The 17,634-nt window shown below is 38.6% G+C and overlaps 1 protein-coding gene across 3 annotated transcripts; it reads right to left on the bottom strand.

The window, feature by feature from the left end:
- Positions 1 to 3,807: 3,807 nt before the first annotated feature.
- Positions 3,808 to 15,297, bottom strand: LOC113670783 (protein mesh). 3 transcript variants are annotated; one of them, XM_089195454.1, is made up of 15 exons: positions 14,962 to 15,297; positions 11,941 to 12,234; positions 11,395 to 11,529; positions 11,028 to 11,190; positions 10,441 to 10,692; positions 9,994 to 10,240; positions 9,366 to 9,547; positions 8,781 to 8,940; positions 8,406 to 8,641; positions 7,903 to 8,114; positions 7,198 to 7,413; positions 6,756 to 6,882; positions 5,654 to 5,921; positions 5,078 to 5,251; positions 3,808 to 4,112 (listed from the first exon to the last, which is right to left on the bottom strand). In XM_089195454.1, the coding sequence occupies exons 1-13, from the start codon at positions 15,166 to 15,168 to the stop codon at positions 5,854 to 5,856; spliced, it is 2,499 nt and encodes an 832-aa protein (XP_089051580.1). In that variant the 5' UTR covers positions 15,169 to 15,297; the 3' UTR covers positions 3,808 to 4,112; positions 5,078 to 5,251; positions 5,654 to 5,853. The 3 variants fall into 3 exon arrangements, with proteins under 3 accessions (XP_089051580.1, XP_089051582.1, XP_089051581.1); XM_089195456.1 differs by lacking the exons at positions 3,808 to 4,112; positions 5,654 to 5,921 and having other exon boundaries at positions 5,115 to 5,251; XM_089195455.1 differs by lacking the exons at positions 3,808 to 4,112; positions 5,078 to 5,251 and having other exon boundaries at positions 5,704 to 5,906.
- Between the last annotated feature and the right edge of the window lie 2,337 nt (positions 15,298 to 17,634).

Raw genomic sequence — 17,634 nt, 5'->3', positions numbered from 1 at the left:
ACTAACTGCAAGTGACAATCTTTATACCAGCAATAGAAAATGTTATGCATAACATGAAAACTGTAACACTGAGAAGCAAATTTCAAAGCGTTAATTTCAAAGTATTCGAAAAGTTCATTTCAAAGTTTTCAAAGTGTTTATTTCAAAGCATTCCAAGTGTTCATTTCAAATCGTTCGCATCTCTCATACTAAACAACGTTAAAAAAAAAACAACAACAACAGGCTTACTCCTCTTTCATTACATTAGTGAACTCCTCAAACAGTGCTAGGTATAATTCATATATAGATGGAAGCTCTAGCAATGGTCCTCATGTTCTGGCAGTAGGACGTCCCTGCAACCCCCCAGGGTAGAAAAGTGCACATCAATTTTTTGTACAGTGACCACATCACTACCAGTATAAAACCATAGGATTTGCCTCTTAGTGACTTTAAAAACCGCTCCAGATTAAATGGTAAGATTATGAAAATTGCGAACTGTTCCGACCGAACGTCGGTCAACGTGCACAATCGATATCTTGCATTTCGCTGGATTCGTTCTATTCCAAAAAAGCTCACACCACGTTCTTAGGAAATCAGATGCAAAACTTCTGTTGTCGCGTTTTGATCACTTGCATATTCCTGCGCTTCATACAGGTTGTTTGTTTCGATTTTGAGTTCCCACCGGGTCCTCGCAAAATTTCAGAAAAATTTCAGGCGCGTGTTGGCTGTCCCGTAAATGTATGATAGTAAATTTTTGACGCTGGGTGCCATAATTTTGTCTAAATAGGTGGAAATAAGTTCAGTGGGACAACTACATAGAAAGAGGTGGCAGAAAACGACATAGAAAGAGGTGGCAGAAAGTTTCCGCAAACATTGGTAAAACAGGAAGACGACTAGAAGACTGATTCCGCGAACGCCTTCGCGACGTAGAAAGAAATGATAAGGACGCATTCGAACCAGCCGTTAGAAACTTAAATCTCCCTAATCATTCTTAGCAACATATGGCAGTTTGCAGCCTCTCCCTTGATATGGGCAGTTCGGAAAGCCGCAAAACTCTAGAACAAAAATTTATCTTTCAAATCGGCACTCTTAATCCCCACGGTAACAACTAGCGCTTTTCCTATTTGTCCTGTTGAAAGTACCAATTCGTCTAATGTTTGTCATTCGTCTAAAAATGCGAGGAACTTGCAGAACTTGCATTGTGATTGAGGCTCGAGCTTGGATTACGTTGTCTACCATGCGAGTGTCCAAGACACGAGATACTTCAGCATTACCGCATTAACATTTGATTGAGTTGGCTAAAGCATTTGTTCAGATAATACTTGAACTTCTTCAAGAAGTTGACGCACGCAGTTGTTGTCGTGATTGCTGCGCCATTTTGCTCGACTCCAGTGAACGAAGACGCCCCGGGGATGAGAGAACTTCCCGCCAAAATACACTCCGTTGACTAGCTGTTGCTTACCGGCCCAAAAAAAGTAATCGATAATCTCGGATAGTGATTTCTTTTTCTCACACAGAAATTTTTCATTCTCAGCAGTTAATATTTATTTCTCGGCATATTGCTACATCAGTCTTTTTCTTAATTAATGTTTTTTCTTTCTCGATAGGTAATTTAAAATCTTGCATGACATTCTCGTACAGTGATTTATATTTCTCATATAGTGATTTCCCAATCTCACCTATCAATCATTGAAACTCTATAGGTAATTTTGAACTCAACTCACTTTTGTCATGTTTGGCTTGTTGTAGTATTTTGGCTTGCCATGGAAGAGAGAAAAAACAAACAAAAACCGGTGATACAATGAGCCTCCCCTATTCAAACACCAGCATTAAGATCTTTTTTAGGTACATAAAGATTGCAATCATAAACAAAACAAGCACGTAATGTCAAAAAATAGTTGATCACACATTTCACAGCCGTTTACATAATTTTCAAATGCATTTATCGTCCCAAAAATTCGATACAATTTTTTGGATACAAATTTCAACCACGTTTTACCGTTATGAGGAAATCGCCTTTGAGACGGTGAAAAAATTCGGGAATTTTCCGAGGAATCTTCGCTATTTGTTGCCGTGCGTGTTTTTTCTTTGTCGCAGTGCTGGGCTTACATGCGTGTGCCTCCGCGAATATATGTCCATTTGCAGATTAAGGAGCACGATGTATATAATTCTTCTAAGGAACATATTCTAAGATAATGATTGCCAAACTCGGGGCACTGACTAAATATACAATTAGCACTCGTTACCTTATCTAACTCGACGAGCGATTTAGATGCTGTTTTCTGACAAACAGTTTTCAAGGCTTTTTGACGTTGTTATTATGAGCAAGATACAAGAAGCTTAATCTTATCATTAACATCTTTATTGGAATGATGTAGTGAGGAACATACCTATATCGGAGTGAACTAGTCCCCTTCCACCAGACAGATTGGACTGAATTGAGGAGCTCAAGGAGTGACGTCAACTTGAATCCCAAATAGCCTAGAATCCTACATCATAATGACGTGCATGAAGCGTCAAACAGCTTAGTTTGTTAAGGACCTCTGACAATTTACGACAGCCCGATAAATATTAGATAATCACGAAGAAATTAAATTTAAATCACCTCCATGGCAGAAAGTGTTTTTTGTAGTTACTTATCTTACGTTTTTTTTCTCATGATTCGTTTTTTAGTTGCTTTTATTCCTTTGATTTTTTTTTTCGATCTAGTTTGGGAATTGGCGATGTGCTTGGACAGCATCACTGCAATCATGTTAATCAAGGACGTACATGCCTGTTTTCATAGCAATGAAATATCATGAAAGCGCGTTCATACACGCTCTAAACTTGAAGTAAGCACTTTAAGTAAGCCCATATCTACATTATGGAATGACGGTTATTCCACTCATTCGGTAAACATGACTGAAACGATTATAATGACTTGAATCATGTTTGTCTGAAAGCGTTGTTTTGTGTCGGTTTCAAAATCCGCATAACTTAGTTTCAAGAAGAAACATGAAGGAAAGAGGCAAAAGCAAGGTCATGCAGTTGAAGACATGGCATATTAGGAACATTAGAGGATATCTAGAATGCCAAATAAACACTGAAAAAGTAAATCCTTTGCTTGGCTCTATTTCAAGACGTTTGTTACAAATCAGGCTCACTTCCTACAGAACATCAAATCACATAAACAGCGCTTTTGCGCTTCATTGACCAAGCGTGATTCCGGAAATCAAAGTATTACAAGTGATTTGATACTTACACATGTCATCAAGGTTAAACTTATCGTATTAACCTTATATAATTTTTCTCTTGAGAACGATAGTTTGATGTTTTCATTATTTATCAAGATGTTAAACCTGAATACACTGAACCTCACGCTTTCAAAAGCTAATTCATACTCAAAAGTTGCTGGAAGCTTTAGCAAAGCAGTAATGTTACATCATAAAGACTCGAGGCAAGATATGCAATGAAAAATGCTGATATCTCAAAAAGCTGGTGTTGTTCAGATAATAGCACTCTTGATATTACGATATTGTGATCTTGGAGCTAATACTTGTGTCCTTGTGTAAGTGGACATTACTGTTAGAAAGCATACGGCCTTTACTGAGACAAAATAGTTTCTAAAGAAACTTTGGTGCTGCGTCGGTGGGAGAGTAAGGAATTGCAGAGCTGACATTTCGAGCGTTAGCCCTTCATCAGAGCGAAACCAAAAGGGCTAACGCTCGAAACGTTAGCTTTGAAACTCTTCACAGTGGCCAATTTATGTTATATTGTTGATAAAACCAAATGACTCTGTTAAGGCAAAGATATATGAACTTTACATTCACATTTGATGTACAATAAAGCTAAAAGATTGGCTTAAATTTTATTGGCTATATATCAGAAGTAACATAGTATTCGTGACGATACTAAAGCGGAGCGAACATGCCTATTTAGACCATTACTTGAAGCATATGCCGCATTGCTATATGTAATATCTTATTTAGAACTATCCATCTCAGTTGCCTCTTGGATATAGATTTCACTGCGGCCTTTTCCACGTCTCACTTTGAGAAAACAAATGACTCCAATGATCGCTATGACGACAAAAATGGCCGCTCCTGCAGTAGCAGCTGCGATGACATACCCTGGTGTGCCATACGATGCTTTTCCTGAAAAGGAAGACAGCTTTATAAAACGATAGTTAAGGAAGACAGCTTTATAAAACGATAGTTAAGGGAACTACATGACAGTTTTAGAATAATGTTGGAAGCTTGCCATCTGCAATCCGTGTAAAACTACTCCTTCTTAATCTTCCACGTTCCTTTCTTTCCACCTTTTTTTGCCTACTGCCCTCAGAAAAATATCATTTTAAGACACTATGCTGGTTTAAGGACATTGCCTAGTGGTTTAACACAAAATAGGCGCAGATATTTGGCGACTTACGTATGACTTTCCCTTTCCCCATAGAGAGCGAAGATTAACAAGAGTAACGAGTTTGTGTTGCAGATTTGTGATATTTTGTGTTTTCAGATTAAAATGTTATGGTTTTTCGATGATCAAATTTTCTACTTGAACCATTTTAAGGGACTTTCTTTTTTCATCAAGCAGAACCTTGACGAGGAAGTGAAAGTTACGTTCTCTTCTTGCAATACTCTTTTAGTTACAGCAGAGTCTAACTACATAGTAGTTAGGCATATCTCGCTGAATTCATTAAAATCTCAGATGGGGCTACATACAAACTGCTTCGAAGAACTGAGGTAACAGAAAATCTATGAAAAAAAGTTTTTGGACTTGATTGAGATATGGCCTTATATTTTTTGGCACGCTCATTTTTGCGAATCAGCCTCAATCTGAAGTCGAAAAATCTGTTGAAATTAAATGCCGAAAAAGTTTCATGCAGCAATCAGCCTAGTTAGGTGAACCGGCATGACTGAAGCTGTTTCGCTGGAACCCAGAAGTATCACATGGCTTCTCCAGAGCTAAACCTTCTTCATGTCGGATTGACCTAAGATATATTGTCCCAGTTGGGGATTGTAGATTGGAATGCCATAAATCACTCGTAGGTTTGGAGGTGTTTCAAAGGAGAGGAGTTTAACTTGTGGGATTCAGTCATCGTTATTGAAAATCACTTTACCAGGCAGACAGCTCGGAGTTGAGCCGTTCCACTGTCCCTGCAAACAAGATATGACAGACGAGCCATGCAGGAAGAAACCAGAGTTACACTGGAATCGGTAGATGATTCTGCCATCTTGAGTATCGTTCCTCACAACGTTACCATTGCCAATTTTGTTCTCCATGGGAATGCATCCTGTTAGGAAATATCGGTTTCAGCAATGTGATTGTGTTAATACTGAACCAAAATGCTTTTATATGATTGGTTCCAAACAGCCTTTATCAATGGCTTAATTAGCTGTTCCACAAGCAAAGTTTCTAATTTACCTGTTTGGTTAATGGCAACTAAAAATCGGACAGGTGAAATCACACCGTTCAAAACGATAAGGAATTAAACAACTATAAAGATTTTACTGCCGAGTTCAGTGCTAACCCAACAAAATTGGGAAAAATCTAAATTGAAGACGCTTTCGTAATTCGTCATTTCGCACATTATCCTCATTATTGTTATCGGTATTGCCATAGATATCATAATCATTATCTTTATATCACTGCTATGACAAAGCAGTCATGATCCTCCTTTCACGCCCAAACTCACCGGGTGTCTCAAGGTCATTGGTAAGTGAAAAGAAGTATCCCACAGCTTTCTTTGCTGCCTGGCCAATGCTGACCTTTCCAGTAGCCTTGATGTCAAACAGACATTGCTTATTATCACCGCATACTTCATATGCCAGGTGACCTAAGGTTGCGTTGTCAAACACCATGTTATCTGGATCCATAAATGTCGGCACGTACTGTTTATCGAAATAAGACATGGTTCTTGCCTTCCTCGTAGGTGAATAGAGAATTATCTGCGTTCGTTGCCCCTGGGAGGAAAGAATTTCATCCGTTATTCAGTTTTCGAGATCTTTGAAGATATAACCTCAAATTGATAGACTTTCATTCACAACTTGGTCGTGCTAGACGTGTGAATGTTTTTGTTTTTTTTTCAAGTTTTTGCCATTGCTGCTAAATATTAGGAAACTATTTTCACTGTATGGAAAAAATACAGCGATGAAAAAACAACAATGCAAAAAACAGTGTAGTGTTCATTGCTGCAAAGATCATTCTCATCTTCATTTATTTATCCGCAGTTCAAATTTATGATAATCCTTTAAAATCACGCCCGCTCATTATGAGCTCCAAAATCTGCATAGAAAATAGCAGGTTTTCAGTTAATTATCAATTGGTTTTAGAACGAGACAACTTATGAAAACCTCTCATAGATAGTCCGGGGTCCTCTTGCCAAGGTAAATTATCGAGCAAGGAGGCTGAGAAGGTATATTTATACCACCTCACGTAAGCAAAAGTAACTACACAATACTGCAGAAAAATTTGCGATTGCAGTCCATTGGGTTACAACAATTGAAACAGTTTATGCAGAAAAAAATTGGAAAAATTTGAGGTCAATCGAACAGTAAAGTTAGAAAAGATATCTAAATATAAATATTCCTCATTGAAATATTCAATTTATGGTAACTGACTGCATCCGCTAAGCACTATATTCATATGTGTGTGTCAACTCACGAACCTCAAGCCCAGCAAGAAGTATACACACATACAGCACTTGTAAAATTAACTTGATCTTCTGCGTGACATCATTATTATTACTGAGTAACTTTATTATATGCATAGTGACACTGACGCCGCCTAATACTTACACAATTGACCAAACTCGTAATGAATTCTGGAATGGGTAGAATTATGGCTAAGGCTTGCTCCGCTGGGAAGCAGAAAATCGTTCTCTTGATTTCCGTCCCAGAATCCTAAAAGGCCTCTGGTATGTTCGAAAGGAAATCGAAGAAAAGAGAATATAAAGTAAACCATATGCGGTGAACTGTGGTCGAGTAAAACAAACTCCTCCAACGTATTATCAGTAACTATTGTCGTCAAGCGCTGATAGTAAGGATGAAAAGTGCAAAATGTTGTTTGCGAGCAGGATTGGTGTATTTACCACCAATTTGGGAGAAATTCCACAAGTTAATGTGGAAATACAGGCGGTTGTGGTTTGCAAAGCTTTAAAATTCGAGTTTTAAGCATACCAAAGGTTTAGTTCTCCACAGGGGAATAACAATCAACCTAAAAAACCATGCAAAAAATACCTTTAAACTCTGGTGGCACCAGTAGCATAAACTGTAAAAGATCCTCCACCCTCTCAATTGTGACGGATAGTCCAGAGTTAAATACGACGGAGTATTTAGATGTGTTGTTGTACTTTATTACTGTGGCGCCTTGAAAATCCATCATAAACTGTTCATCGAATTCCACCAGAGCACTATTGACCAAAATTTCTATCTCGCGGCGGCCATTAATGTGTATCTGAAAAAAAAGGGTAATAGAAAAGGTAATAAATATACAATAACAATAAACAATGGTAATTATCGTGAGCAGCGATCAAGCTAAGGTACACCGCACACCGCATTCTAAAAAGTTCTTGAAGGAAAGGGCTACTGTTCTTTGCTATATAAAAACGATCCTTTCGCGACCATTGGTTAAACTCAGCGTCATGTATATATATTTCCTTTTTTTTCATGACAACAATATGTTCCAAAAGATTATCAACACTTAAGCGGATAAAAAAGGACATTTATTTTCACCTTTTGGTATATAAATTAAAACGGGTGACTAGTCTCATTGGCTAATGCTGTAAACCTCGTCTCTTCCTGATAGGTCGATAAACCTTAGGCGTGTGTAATGAAATGCCTGTTGCGAATACCTCATTTGAATGATTTACGGGTGATGGCATCTTTAACGTTATCACTAATCGGTGAAATAACATTTTACGATTCGTTGCTAAAGATACTCTACCTGTACAACATCAGAACCATTTTCTTTCATTGCAAACGCTTTGAATACTGTACCACTAGTACTGCTGCCATTATCATCGATTAAAGGTTGCATTCGTCCCTGAAGTTCAAAGTCAATAGGAGGTATCTGGAGGACATGATACTTGCCATAACCATTGAAAGTGTACTCAAAACCGTCGAGCGTAATCATGTGAGGATCTGTTATTCCAGTTGCTAAATAAAAACAGGACAAATAATGAATTATTTTAACAATCATTTAGCATTACATTAATATGTTTTTTTAATTATGTAGAGTTGATGACAAATAAATTTTGACCAAACTGAATGAAATAGACATAGAGTTAACACTGACTGACGAAGGAATCGACTGAGCAATCCCAGTTACGCGCGCGGAAAAACTGTAAATTTCATGACTCGAAAAATTTCAGGACCAATTAGAAGCAAGCATTCCCAGTCAAAAATAATCTCAAAGGTCAAGTTCTTCCTGAACTATAGGTTTATTACCAGGCCTAGGAGGTACGTAGCGGGAACCATCATCTGAGGGTCTTTTCTCAAAGTAACGTTCACAGTTGTCAGAGAGCAGGCAGCAATCCAAATAAGGAACAAGATCTTGAAAGAAATGTGACAAGGCTGGCACTCCAGCCTCAATATGGTATCGATCAAGGGATCCTCCATTTTGTGGACCAATCATCAAATTTCCTGGTCTAGAGTAGCAGCATTGCTGTCCAGCACCTTGCTCACTGAAAATAAAATTAATTGAGGACGAACTACTTAGCTATGCAAAGGCAAAGATTGCCCCTTATGGTTGCATAAAATAATGCAAAGGCACGCAAATTTAAAAAAAGTTTCATAACAGTATCATGCCTGGGCGCAAAATACCTCGGAATGTTTGCCCTGAAGCAATGAGAGGCTCCAAAATGATAAAGAACACATTGGTACGGATCGGCTGTAGGATTGCAGTATTCGTCCAAGGTAAATCGGCCGCGGTCTGCTTGTGCTTGAAGAAACGTTTGTGGACAAGGAAGGAGGGAGGCATCATCTGTTATGACAAAGAATCACAGAGAGAGCATCAACGACTGAAATCGATTTATGTATCTTGTGTTTTCTGTGCTTTTCATTCTCCATCGTTAGTATTGGGTGTATCTGAAGGCAGGGTTGCGGTTGCTCCTTTACTGTGCAATCCCCCCCCCCCCCCCAACCCTGACAAAAAATAAATCATCCAGGTCATATTTCGAATACTATGGCTATCGGAACTCTCCTCTTCCATTAAGATGCATGCTTTTGTATGATGTTTTTAACGTGGATAAGCATCTTCCCGGGAATGGGGAATACATTAAGTATGGGAAAAATACATCAAAAAGAACATTTTTGAAACATTTCCTATTAATAATAATACCATTCAGGTGGCTTGTGACAATTTACTGAACCATGTCTGCCGTTTTGTAAAGGTTGAAATATTTATACCTGTATATATTTGGGGATCGGGCTGCCTATCGTGCCAAAACATGCATCTCTGCTCGGCCAGTCCATAGTTAAACCAGCAAAACATATCGCTCCAGATCCACTCGGCCGGTGAATTGCTGAAGTTGCCAGATATCTTTTTGACCAACACCAATGTAACAAAATGGCTATCCCCAACTGCTGCTCTGAGGATTTGAGTAAACGAAACGTTACAGTCTAATCAGTTATAAGCAGCACGTTCAGTCACTTCGGTCTAGTAGGTTGAAGGGTGCTTGGAGAAAGCAGTTGTTGCGATGTTATGATTCCCATTTTTCGTGTTCTTCCATGGAAAATAATTTACAATTTAGCTGAAGAATCGGAAGAAAACTACTAACTGTTTTTTTCCGCTACTTCGAGTGGAAAGCTGCCGACTGATGTCACTTACAAAACAGGCAAAGATATACGAAAACGATGCTCCTTTCTCAAAATTTAAATTCCTGTTTATATTCTCTTTCCCTTTTAATAACAGTGAATGATCTTGAAACTTGGGTAAAACGACTCAAAGTATTGAAAACGGTAAAATCAAAACACAAGATGTACACAAACATACTAAGCAGACTAGCGTCATTCGGACGCCAAAGTTTTTGCTTACCCCTGTCCCTCTCCTTCTGGGACAGTAAATTGACTTTCTCCAGTATTCTTTTGTTCTTCTTTTAAAGAAAACATGCTATGAAAGTAGACATCATCATCCTTTATTGAGAAACGCGCCAAAAGAACAGCCACCGAAAGGGTGTCAACTCCGAGGTGCCCTGGATCCCAGTTGATCTTGACAGGAACATTTTCACTCCAGGAACTTGGAACCAGCCGATCAACACGAGGGGGAACCCTTTTGATGTTCACTATGGAGAGTGAGAACCAGTTAAAGTTAATGTTCACTTTAATATACGCATGAAACCATAACCATTCATGGAGTATATTTCTTTAAGTAGTTTCGTCCCTTATACATCCATGACTTGTCAGATATTTGCTAAAATAAACTGAAAAAATAATACTGAGGCAACAAAAGATTAAAAGATTTGAAAAAAGAAATTTACTTTACCAACAGTTAAAATCCCTCGAAAATCGAAACTTTTTCCACCGTTGATCGACATTTTGATTGTCAATCTCCCAGTTACATTCAGCATAGGCACGGTACAAGATGACTGTATGTTATTTATGTAGGTTCCATTACTCAATTTTCCTCCAGGGAATTCACAAACGATCAGATTTGATGGTTCGTAGCAAGGCCCACCGACAAATATGTTATCGCCACCAAGCATCATCACAGAGTGAGGTGACGCGACAAGAGATCCTGCAAACAGAGAAATTTAGACCATGAGTTCTGCACAGTGTAGCATGTCCTTCTAGTTATATAGAGCTCGTGAAGTCCACGTAATTATTATTTTCCAATTTTATGCTGATATTTTTGGTGTACAGCACAACCATACAAGGTAGCTCTTTTACTCGTTACTCTGCAGCCTTTCTATCACCTACCAACAGCTTGCACGATCCCTCAATCACCTGATAAATTATGCTTCGTTATGCTTCTCTTAGAATTTCGACGCGATTTTTTAAGCTGCGCAAACCCTGACTCAAACCTTTTTTTTACATACCCAATATACATATCATCAATAGGTATGCTGTTACCTTTTGTGTTGCAGCCAACTGCCTCGATCTTTGCGCTGTCAATACGGAACATCCATCGCCCAGGCTTTCCTACATTAGAATTTGAGCTAACATTGATAATCCTATCTGTGGCTGATCCCGGTACGTTAAAATATCTTATACCGTCCCCAGCATTGAAGCCTGCCTGTTTAACAGATCGAAAAGAGCACGGATCGGTGAAGAGAATAGGTGAAACAACTATTTTTCACCTGATGAAACCCTCTCCGAAATTAAAAAAAAGGAAGAATCCACTTTAAAAAGGGTGTATATAGGTCCAACGCGCAGTTGCTTTAAATTACATGTCACTGCTGTTGCACTGCATCGTTTATGATCAACTGATTCAAGATACCTGTGCTGGAGAACCTCCAAGCCCGCTTACATTCCCTCCACTGGCAGTACCTGTTGTCCATGTGATATTGTTGTAATTATAAATTACAAATGAGTGTTTACCATTGGTTATGAGAACCGCCTGAAAAGTGTTTTTCTGGTGAAAAGAAACAGAAACTATAATGAAGACATAGTGATCGGCAATACTGGACTTCTAACTCCACTTCTATCCATTGGGTAGAGTAGAGGCAGGCAGACAAACAGATGAACAAAAGAACAGGCAAAAGCATATCAGTTCGTTGAGAATGCCTAACTTGAATTTTTAATTTAAACCAAACGAGTGTTCTTTAGAGCCTCTCTACACCAATGAGTATACATAGGAGTATCATGCACTGAGCTGTCGCATGGGTAGGGGGGGTGGGGTGGGGGGAGGATGGTGTGGAATAATGAACTAGTATTTCATTCAGGTTGAGTATGAACATTCATTTTTCTTCTTCAAATAACGGAACCTGGAACATTTGCTTTTTAAGCTATGCGAGTTATTTTTTTTAGTTTTTACGGATTTCACCTTTTTTGTATAATTCCCACTGGCACCAAAGAAAGCCACTTTATACCATGTTGCAACTAGCAACCACGTGGCCCGAAATTTCCTTTGACCCACATAGACGCTTCTGACGTCATCAGTGGCCTGTTGAAGTAGGTTAGGATCTTCTGTCTCTCGGTAGAATACCTCTCCTCCATTATTTGTATCAACATCAGCCCAAAATTGCGCCACCAGGCGACGATTGCCATCCAGAGGGAAAGTATCTGGTGTGTATTGTGAAACTTGGACAAGAAACGAAATTACGCCATTGGTGTTGACCTAAGGGTCACAAGTTTGGTTATTACTACTAACTGAAACAATCCAGTTCCTACAGTCTGTTTAGAGTAACTCAAAGTCAGGAAAGGGGAAAATAGGCTATGCATCCACAACGTATATCATGATTATCTATGGCGAGCCATGCTATGCTCAAGGAAATGGCTAACTTGGTTGTGTCTGCATTATTTCATCAAACAGTGGAAGCTCTCCCTTTAGCACCCGGACCCTGTAGGGTCAGTTTATTGGATTTTGAAAATATTCGGTGTTTGCTCCCTCAATTTAGCCTATGAGGACACTGATTAATGCGGAGACCTCACCGACTCCTGAACCAATCCGATATGTACATGCTCACGGCTTTCGTCTCTCACTTCAAACATATAACATAGCATTTCTGTTGTAGCCACATTAGGTTCTAATGATAGTTTCTTTTGCCTGCTTGGCCGTTAAGACAACGCGTTTAAGTCTCAGAAATGAAAGTTTCTTCGGTGAAAGGCCCTTCTCTATGTGGGTCGTATACAAATGAGAAAGGCATTGAGTTACTTTCAGTTATTGTATGTGGCTTTCCCTAAACTGACTTGATTTCTGATATTAATTGAGGTATTAGAACATTTGAGATACATAACTGGTAGTCTTAAAAACAAAGAATTGTGGTTGGAGAAAGGAAACAAGGACGATATCGGACCGATAGAGCCGCTTACTCAGCTCTGTACAAAATGATTAAAACGGAAAGTTGTCACGACTAAAAAAAGTGACAAAATATAAGTAACACAAGTAATACTAATATGGAAAATTAACTATCTTTTTACTTGAATATGAAAGCGATCTTCGCAGTAATGAACATTACTTGAGCAGTAGTGAAAATAAGGCGTAACAAAAAACTCAAGCCTGTATGGTATTTGAACCCATCATGGGACCTCTTCGATACCGGTGCAGTGGAGTACCGGTGCAGCAGAGCACTGCTCCGGTATCGTAGAGGTCATAGGTTCAAATTCCGTGCAGGCCTGAATTTTTGTCAGGCCTTATTTGCACTACTGCTCAAGTAGTGTTCATTCATGCGAAGATCGCTTTCATATTCACGTCTTTATCCGCAGTTCACATACATGATTTTCATATATTCACAGTCATTCTCTTTTACTGCCGCTGATATTGCAATATCAGCACAAATATAAAGAGATTTGCAATCAGTTAACAAAGGACCTATTAGAAGATAATGACTTCTTCTGCCTTCTTTCACTGATGGATGCTGAGCAATTACATTTCGTCGACATATCGGAGAAACCAAAAACGTAGAGAGCTGAAATTCGTTTACAGTATACTTGCAGAGGGGCCTACCAGAGAACAAAAGATCACATATTCAATGCGTCCTTGAGAGGCTGGTAAATATTAATCAGGTTTCACAACATGTCAGGTATACAAGTAAAACGTGCCTGTTGTATAAACCAGCTAATGACGCCACAGTTTGTGGCCTGAAGTGGCGGTTAGTGTTCAATATCCTCCTCTACACATGCATGCTCGATTAAAGGTCAGTTTTGTTCCCTTGATATGAGCTAAAGTGCTGAGCCAAACCTTAATGAGTTTAGCTGCATTTTTATACACAAAATGTTAATTTGAAATACTTTGATAAAATTTTCTAACAAACTTGGTGTTTTTGCACGCACGGATTGGTTAGTTCGGGGATGATCAGTGGCGATCGGCGATACAAATGTTCACCGTTTGTCATCGAAACCTAAATGGGTAACTGTTTTTGTATGTACGAAGTCAGTTAGACAGTAGCACACTCAAAAGGAAGGCAAGAGAAACCTTTGATTTCGCCTTAATTCCTGCATAGGCAAAGCCGTTAAGAGAACTTTGATCGTAAAACCAAACCGCACAATATTTAAGCATTTTAGCATATCCATAGATCAGTAGGATTAAATTCCACATTGACCAATCACTGGCATGTGATTGGTCTATTCAATAAACCTCAACCAAACCACAGCAACAACGGGAAATTGAATGAAGGAGGTAGCTTGCATGTGACCTTCACATATCATTGTTCTCGATAAGGCTCAAACTATGGGTTGAAAGATGGGAAGCTTAAGCGAATGTTCTTAATTGCCTAACCACTATTAAAATTTTCAACCTGAATTTAGTCTATGCATAAGTATTTCAAATACTGTTACATCACGCAAGTTATATATTTTGATACATTGAACACAAATAAAGAGCTTAAACTAGACGATTTTCAGTCTTAAACACAAAGGCTTTCACTGAGGTTGAATGGTCGTTACAAGAGATAAACACCATTACCTAACAAATTTGAACAGGACGTTACCGAAATGTGCTGTTTCTTTTCCAACATTACGTAAAAAAAACAGTCGTGAAGGTGATTATTTTTACAAAGGATAGATAGCACTCTTTATGTTTTATTCCATAAGAAATCAAATGTTTCAAGGGAGGTCTCCTCTGTCTGGAGAGGTATGGGAAAAAAATCAAGTTACATAATTAACACTTGTTTGAGATCTGGATGATATTATGCAGGTAAGTCTAGGCATAACTAGATCACGACGTTTTCTGTTTTTGTTGCTTTCACTGTTGTTTTTTACTATTATTAACATAATTACCATTTTGTTTTGTTCTTTTTTCACTTGAACCAAAAGCAATTTTGTACAGCAGTTGATAACGGTACATGGCGTTATTAAAGCCACTGGAAAGATTGGAATGCAGTAGATACAGAAATGTTATACTTACAAACAGCGAATTGTGATTTCTGTCGAAGAAAGGAAATGGAATTGATATCGGTATCGTCCCAGAGCTCCCATCGTCATTTGTAGGAACTAGCTGGTCGCCCTCACTCTGACCAAAGGGATAAAAGTTGGGAAGCACAAGAGCTTCTAAAATGGAAAGTTGGCTCAAAGCAAACAGAGTAAGTTGCACTGATGACAAAGCTGACTTCATTCTTTGCACAAATTGTGTGGAGATTGCTACACCAGGATACAAGAATTGTTCTGACCAGCTATGGACAGAGCCGTTATGTAAAGCTTGAATTTTTCTGACGAGTTCTGTGATTGGTCAGTAAATAGTTGTAAGTACCCGCCCCGATTCTCACATTTTGAGTGGCTATATCTCACTAAAGAAGTTTAATGAAATATTCCTTTCATAAGCTAACGGAACTACGATGATATTAGCGAACGGAGACATCATCGTGGTAGGATGTGAGCGCATGTTAGTTTTTTACCGGCCATGAACGTGATCAACGTAAATTAAGTCGTAAATTAAGAGCACTCAATCATCAGCAGCCGGAAACTGGGAAACTTTCGCACGTCTTTTAAAACTTTAACCGTAAAAAGTCATGTCAGCTAGCTCGAGACTTACTTCACTTACTTCACCCCGTTCCCATTTAGATCAATAAATGGAAAACAAAACTTGCACACATATTCAGTTATAAGAGCAAGTTTTTACAATTTGTAATTGAGTAAATTTCATCTGACCCGTGAATCAATTCACATAAAGCTATGATTCAAGCAGTTGAGCTGCAAGCGGAAAAAGCAAGTTATGTTTGTAAGAAAATGCCCCTTTTTTTACCGTGTTTGTCAACTATACCAAATATTAACAGCATTGGCGAATTCCCCACAAATCGATTTAAAAACGTGCGGAAGCTTTCAAACAATTTAACAGTTGAAGTGTGCATACTCGAGATTCAAAGCAGTCCAGCGTAACCCGGAAAATGAAGTGGAAATACAAGTTTTTTCTTGAGGTCATATCTGGTGCACGCAACGGCTCTGACAAGTTTTTAGGCTGCCTGTGGATTAAATTCAAAGAGAGCCATGATTCTAGCAGTTGAGCTGCAAACGGGAAAAGCAAGTTTTGTGTGGAAGAAAATGACGCTGATCTTGATCGTGTTTGTCAACTATACCACAGTTGAAGTGTGCATACGTGAGATTCAAAGCAGTCGAGCGTAACCCGGGAAATGAAGTGGAAATATAAGCTTTTTCTTGAGATCATATCTGGTGCACGCAACGGCTCTGACAAGTTTTTAGGCTGCCTGTGGATTAAATTCAAAGAAAGCCATGATTCTAGCAGTTGAGCTGCAAACGGGAAAAGCAAGTTTTGTGTGGAAGAAAAATGACGCTGTTCTTGATCGTGTTTGTCAACTATACCAATATTAACAGCACCGGCGAATCCGTCAAAACTCGATTTTAAAACATGATGAAGCTGTCAAACAATTTAACTGTTGAAGTTTGCGTACATGAAATTCAAAGCAGTCGAGCGTAACCCGGAAATTGAAATGGAAATGCGTTTCTTTGAGATCACATCTGGTGCACGTAACGGCCCAGACAAGTTTTTATGCTACTTTTTTCAACGAAATTCAAGCGATTTCGCTGATGGCCGTCATAGAGGGCCACGGCCATCAAGAGATCAACGAAATCACACTTCAAAAGAAGAAAAAAGGATCGCAGATAACATCTGTTAAGTCATCTGAGGGAAAGAGGTGGTAGATATTCCTTTCCAATTATCCACAATAACAAAATACCGCAAGTTTAAGTGAATAAAATACAAACTTCGACCGGATTGTAATTTCTCAGAACCCTGAGGTGATTGAAACGCATTTTTAAGAGATTACAATGCCCCATCCTTTTCCAAAATTTCTGATCACAACAAACACTGATACGTGATGGGCAATTTTAATCTCGATCCACTCCTTTACAATCATCATATGCCCACGCAGGAATTCATTGGCAGTTTGTACCCGTCACGTAAGTTCCTTCCACTAATTTCCAATTCACGACGCTTGACCTCTTACTCAGCAATACTTATAGACAATATATTCACTTATCAACTTCCAAACGATGTCTACAATGATATTATTCTAAATGACCTATCGGATCGCTTTCCGATTTTCACATATTTTCATGATGAACAGTTGTCTCCCACCGGAGGGAAAAAATTTTTTTAAGCGTTCATTTAACGAACGCAACTTGAATAAATTTAATGGCCTTCTCTCCCGAACGAATTAGTCTACATTTCTTAATGAGGAAGACCTAATAAATCTTCTAAGGACTTTGCAAATAAATTTACCAGCCTTTTTCACGATTGCTTTCCCATGAATATCATCAAAGGCAAAGATGTAAACAAACTCAGTTCTCCTTGGCTAACCCCCGGTCTTTTAAAATTCACTAATAAAAAGAACAGGCTCTAAAATCAATCGGTCAGGTCACAAATTGCGTTATAAAAGGTGCGAAAACAAACTGAATCGTTTAACTTGAACTGTAAAGCGAGTGTATCTTGACAGTAGATTCAAAGAAGACTTGAAAAATCGACCTTCAATTGACCTGGAGACTGATCAACGAAGTTATAAACAATAGAGAGAGGAAGCTTTTTCTACCTTCATCATTTCTTACGGAAGGCAGGACTGTTATGAAT

Source organism: Pocillopora damicornis, chromosome 2, assembly GCF_964200805.1.
Source record: "Pocillopora damicornis chromosome 2, jaPocDami1.2, whole genome shotgun sequence".
Taxonomy (NCBI): Eukaryota; Metazoa; Cnidaria; class Anthozoa; order Scleractinia; family Pocilloporidae; genus Pocillopora; species Pocillopora damicornis.
Note: the sequence above shows the minus strand (reverse complement) of the source record. Positions and strands in the feature narration are given on the sequence as shown.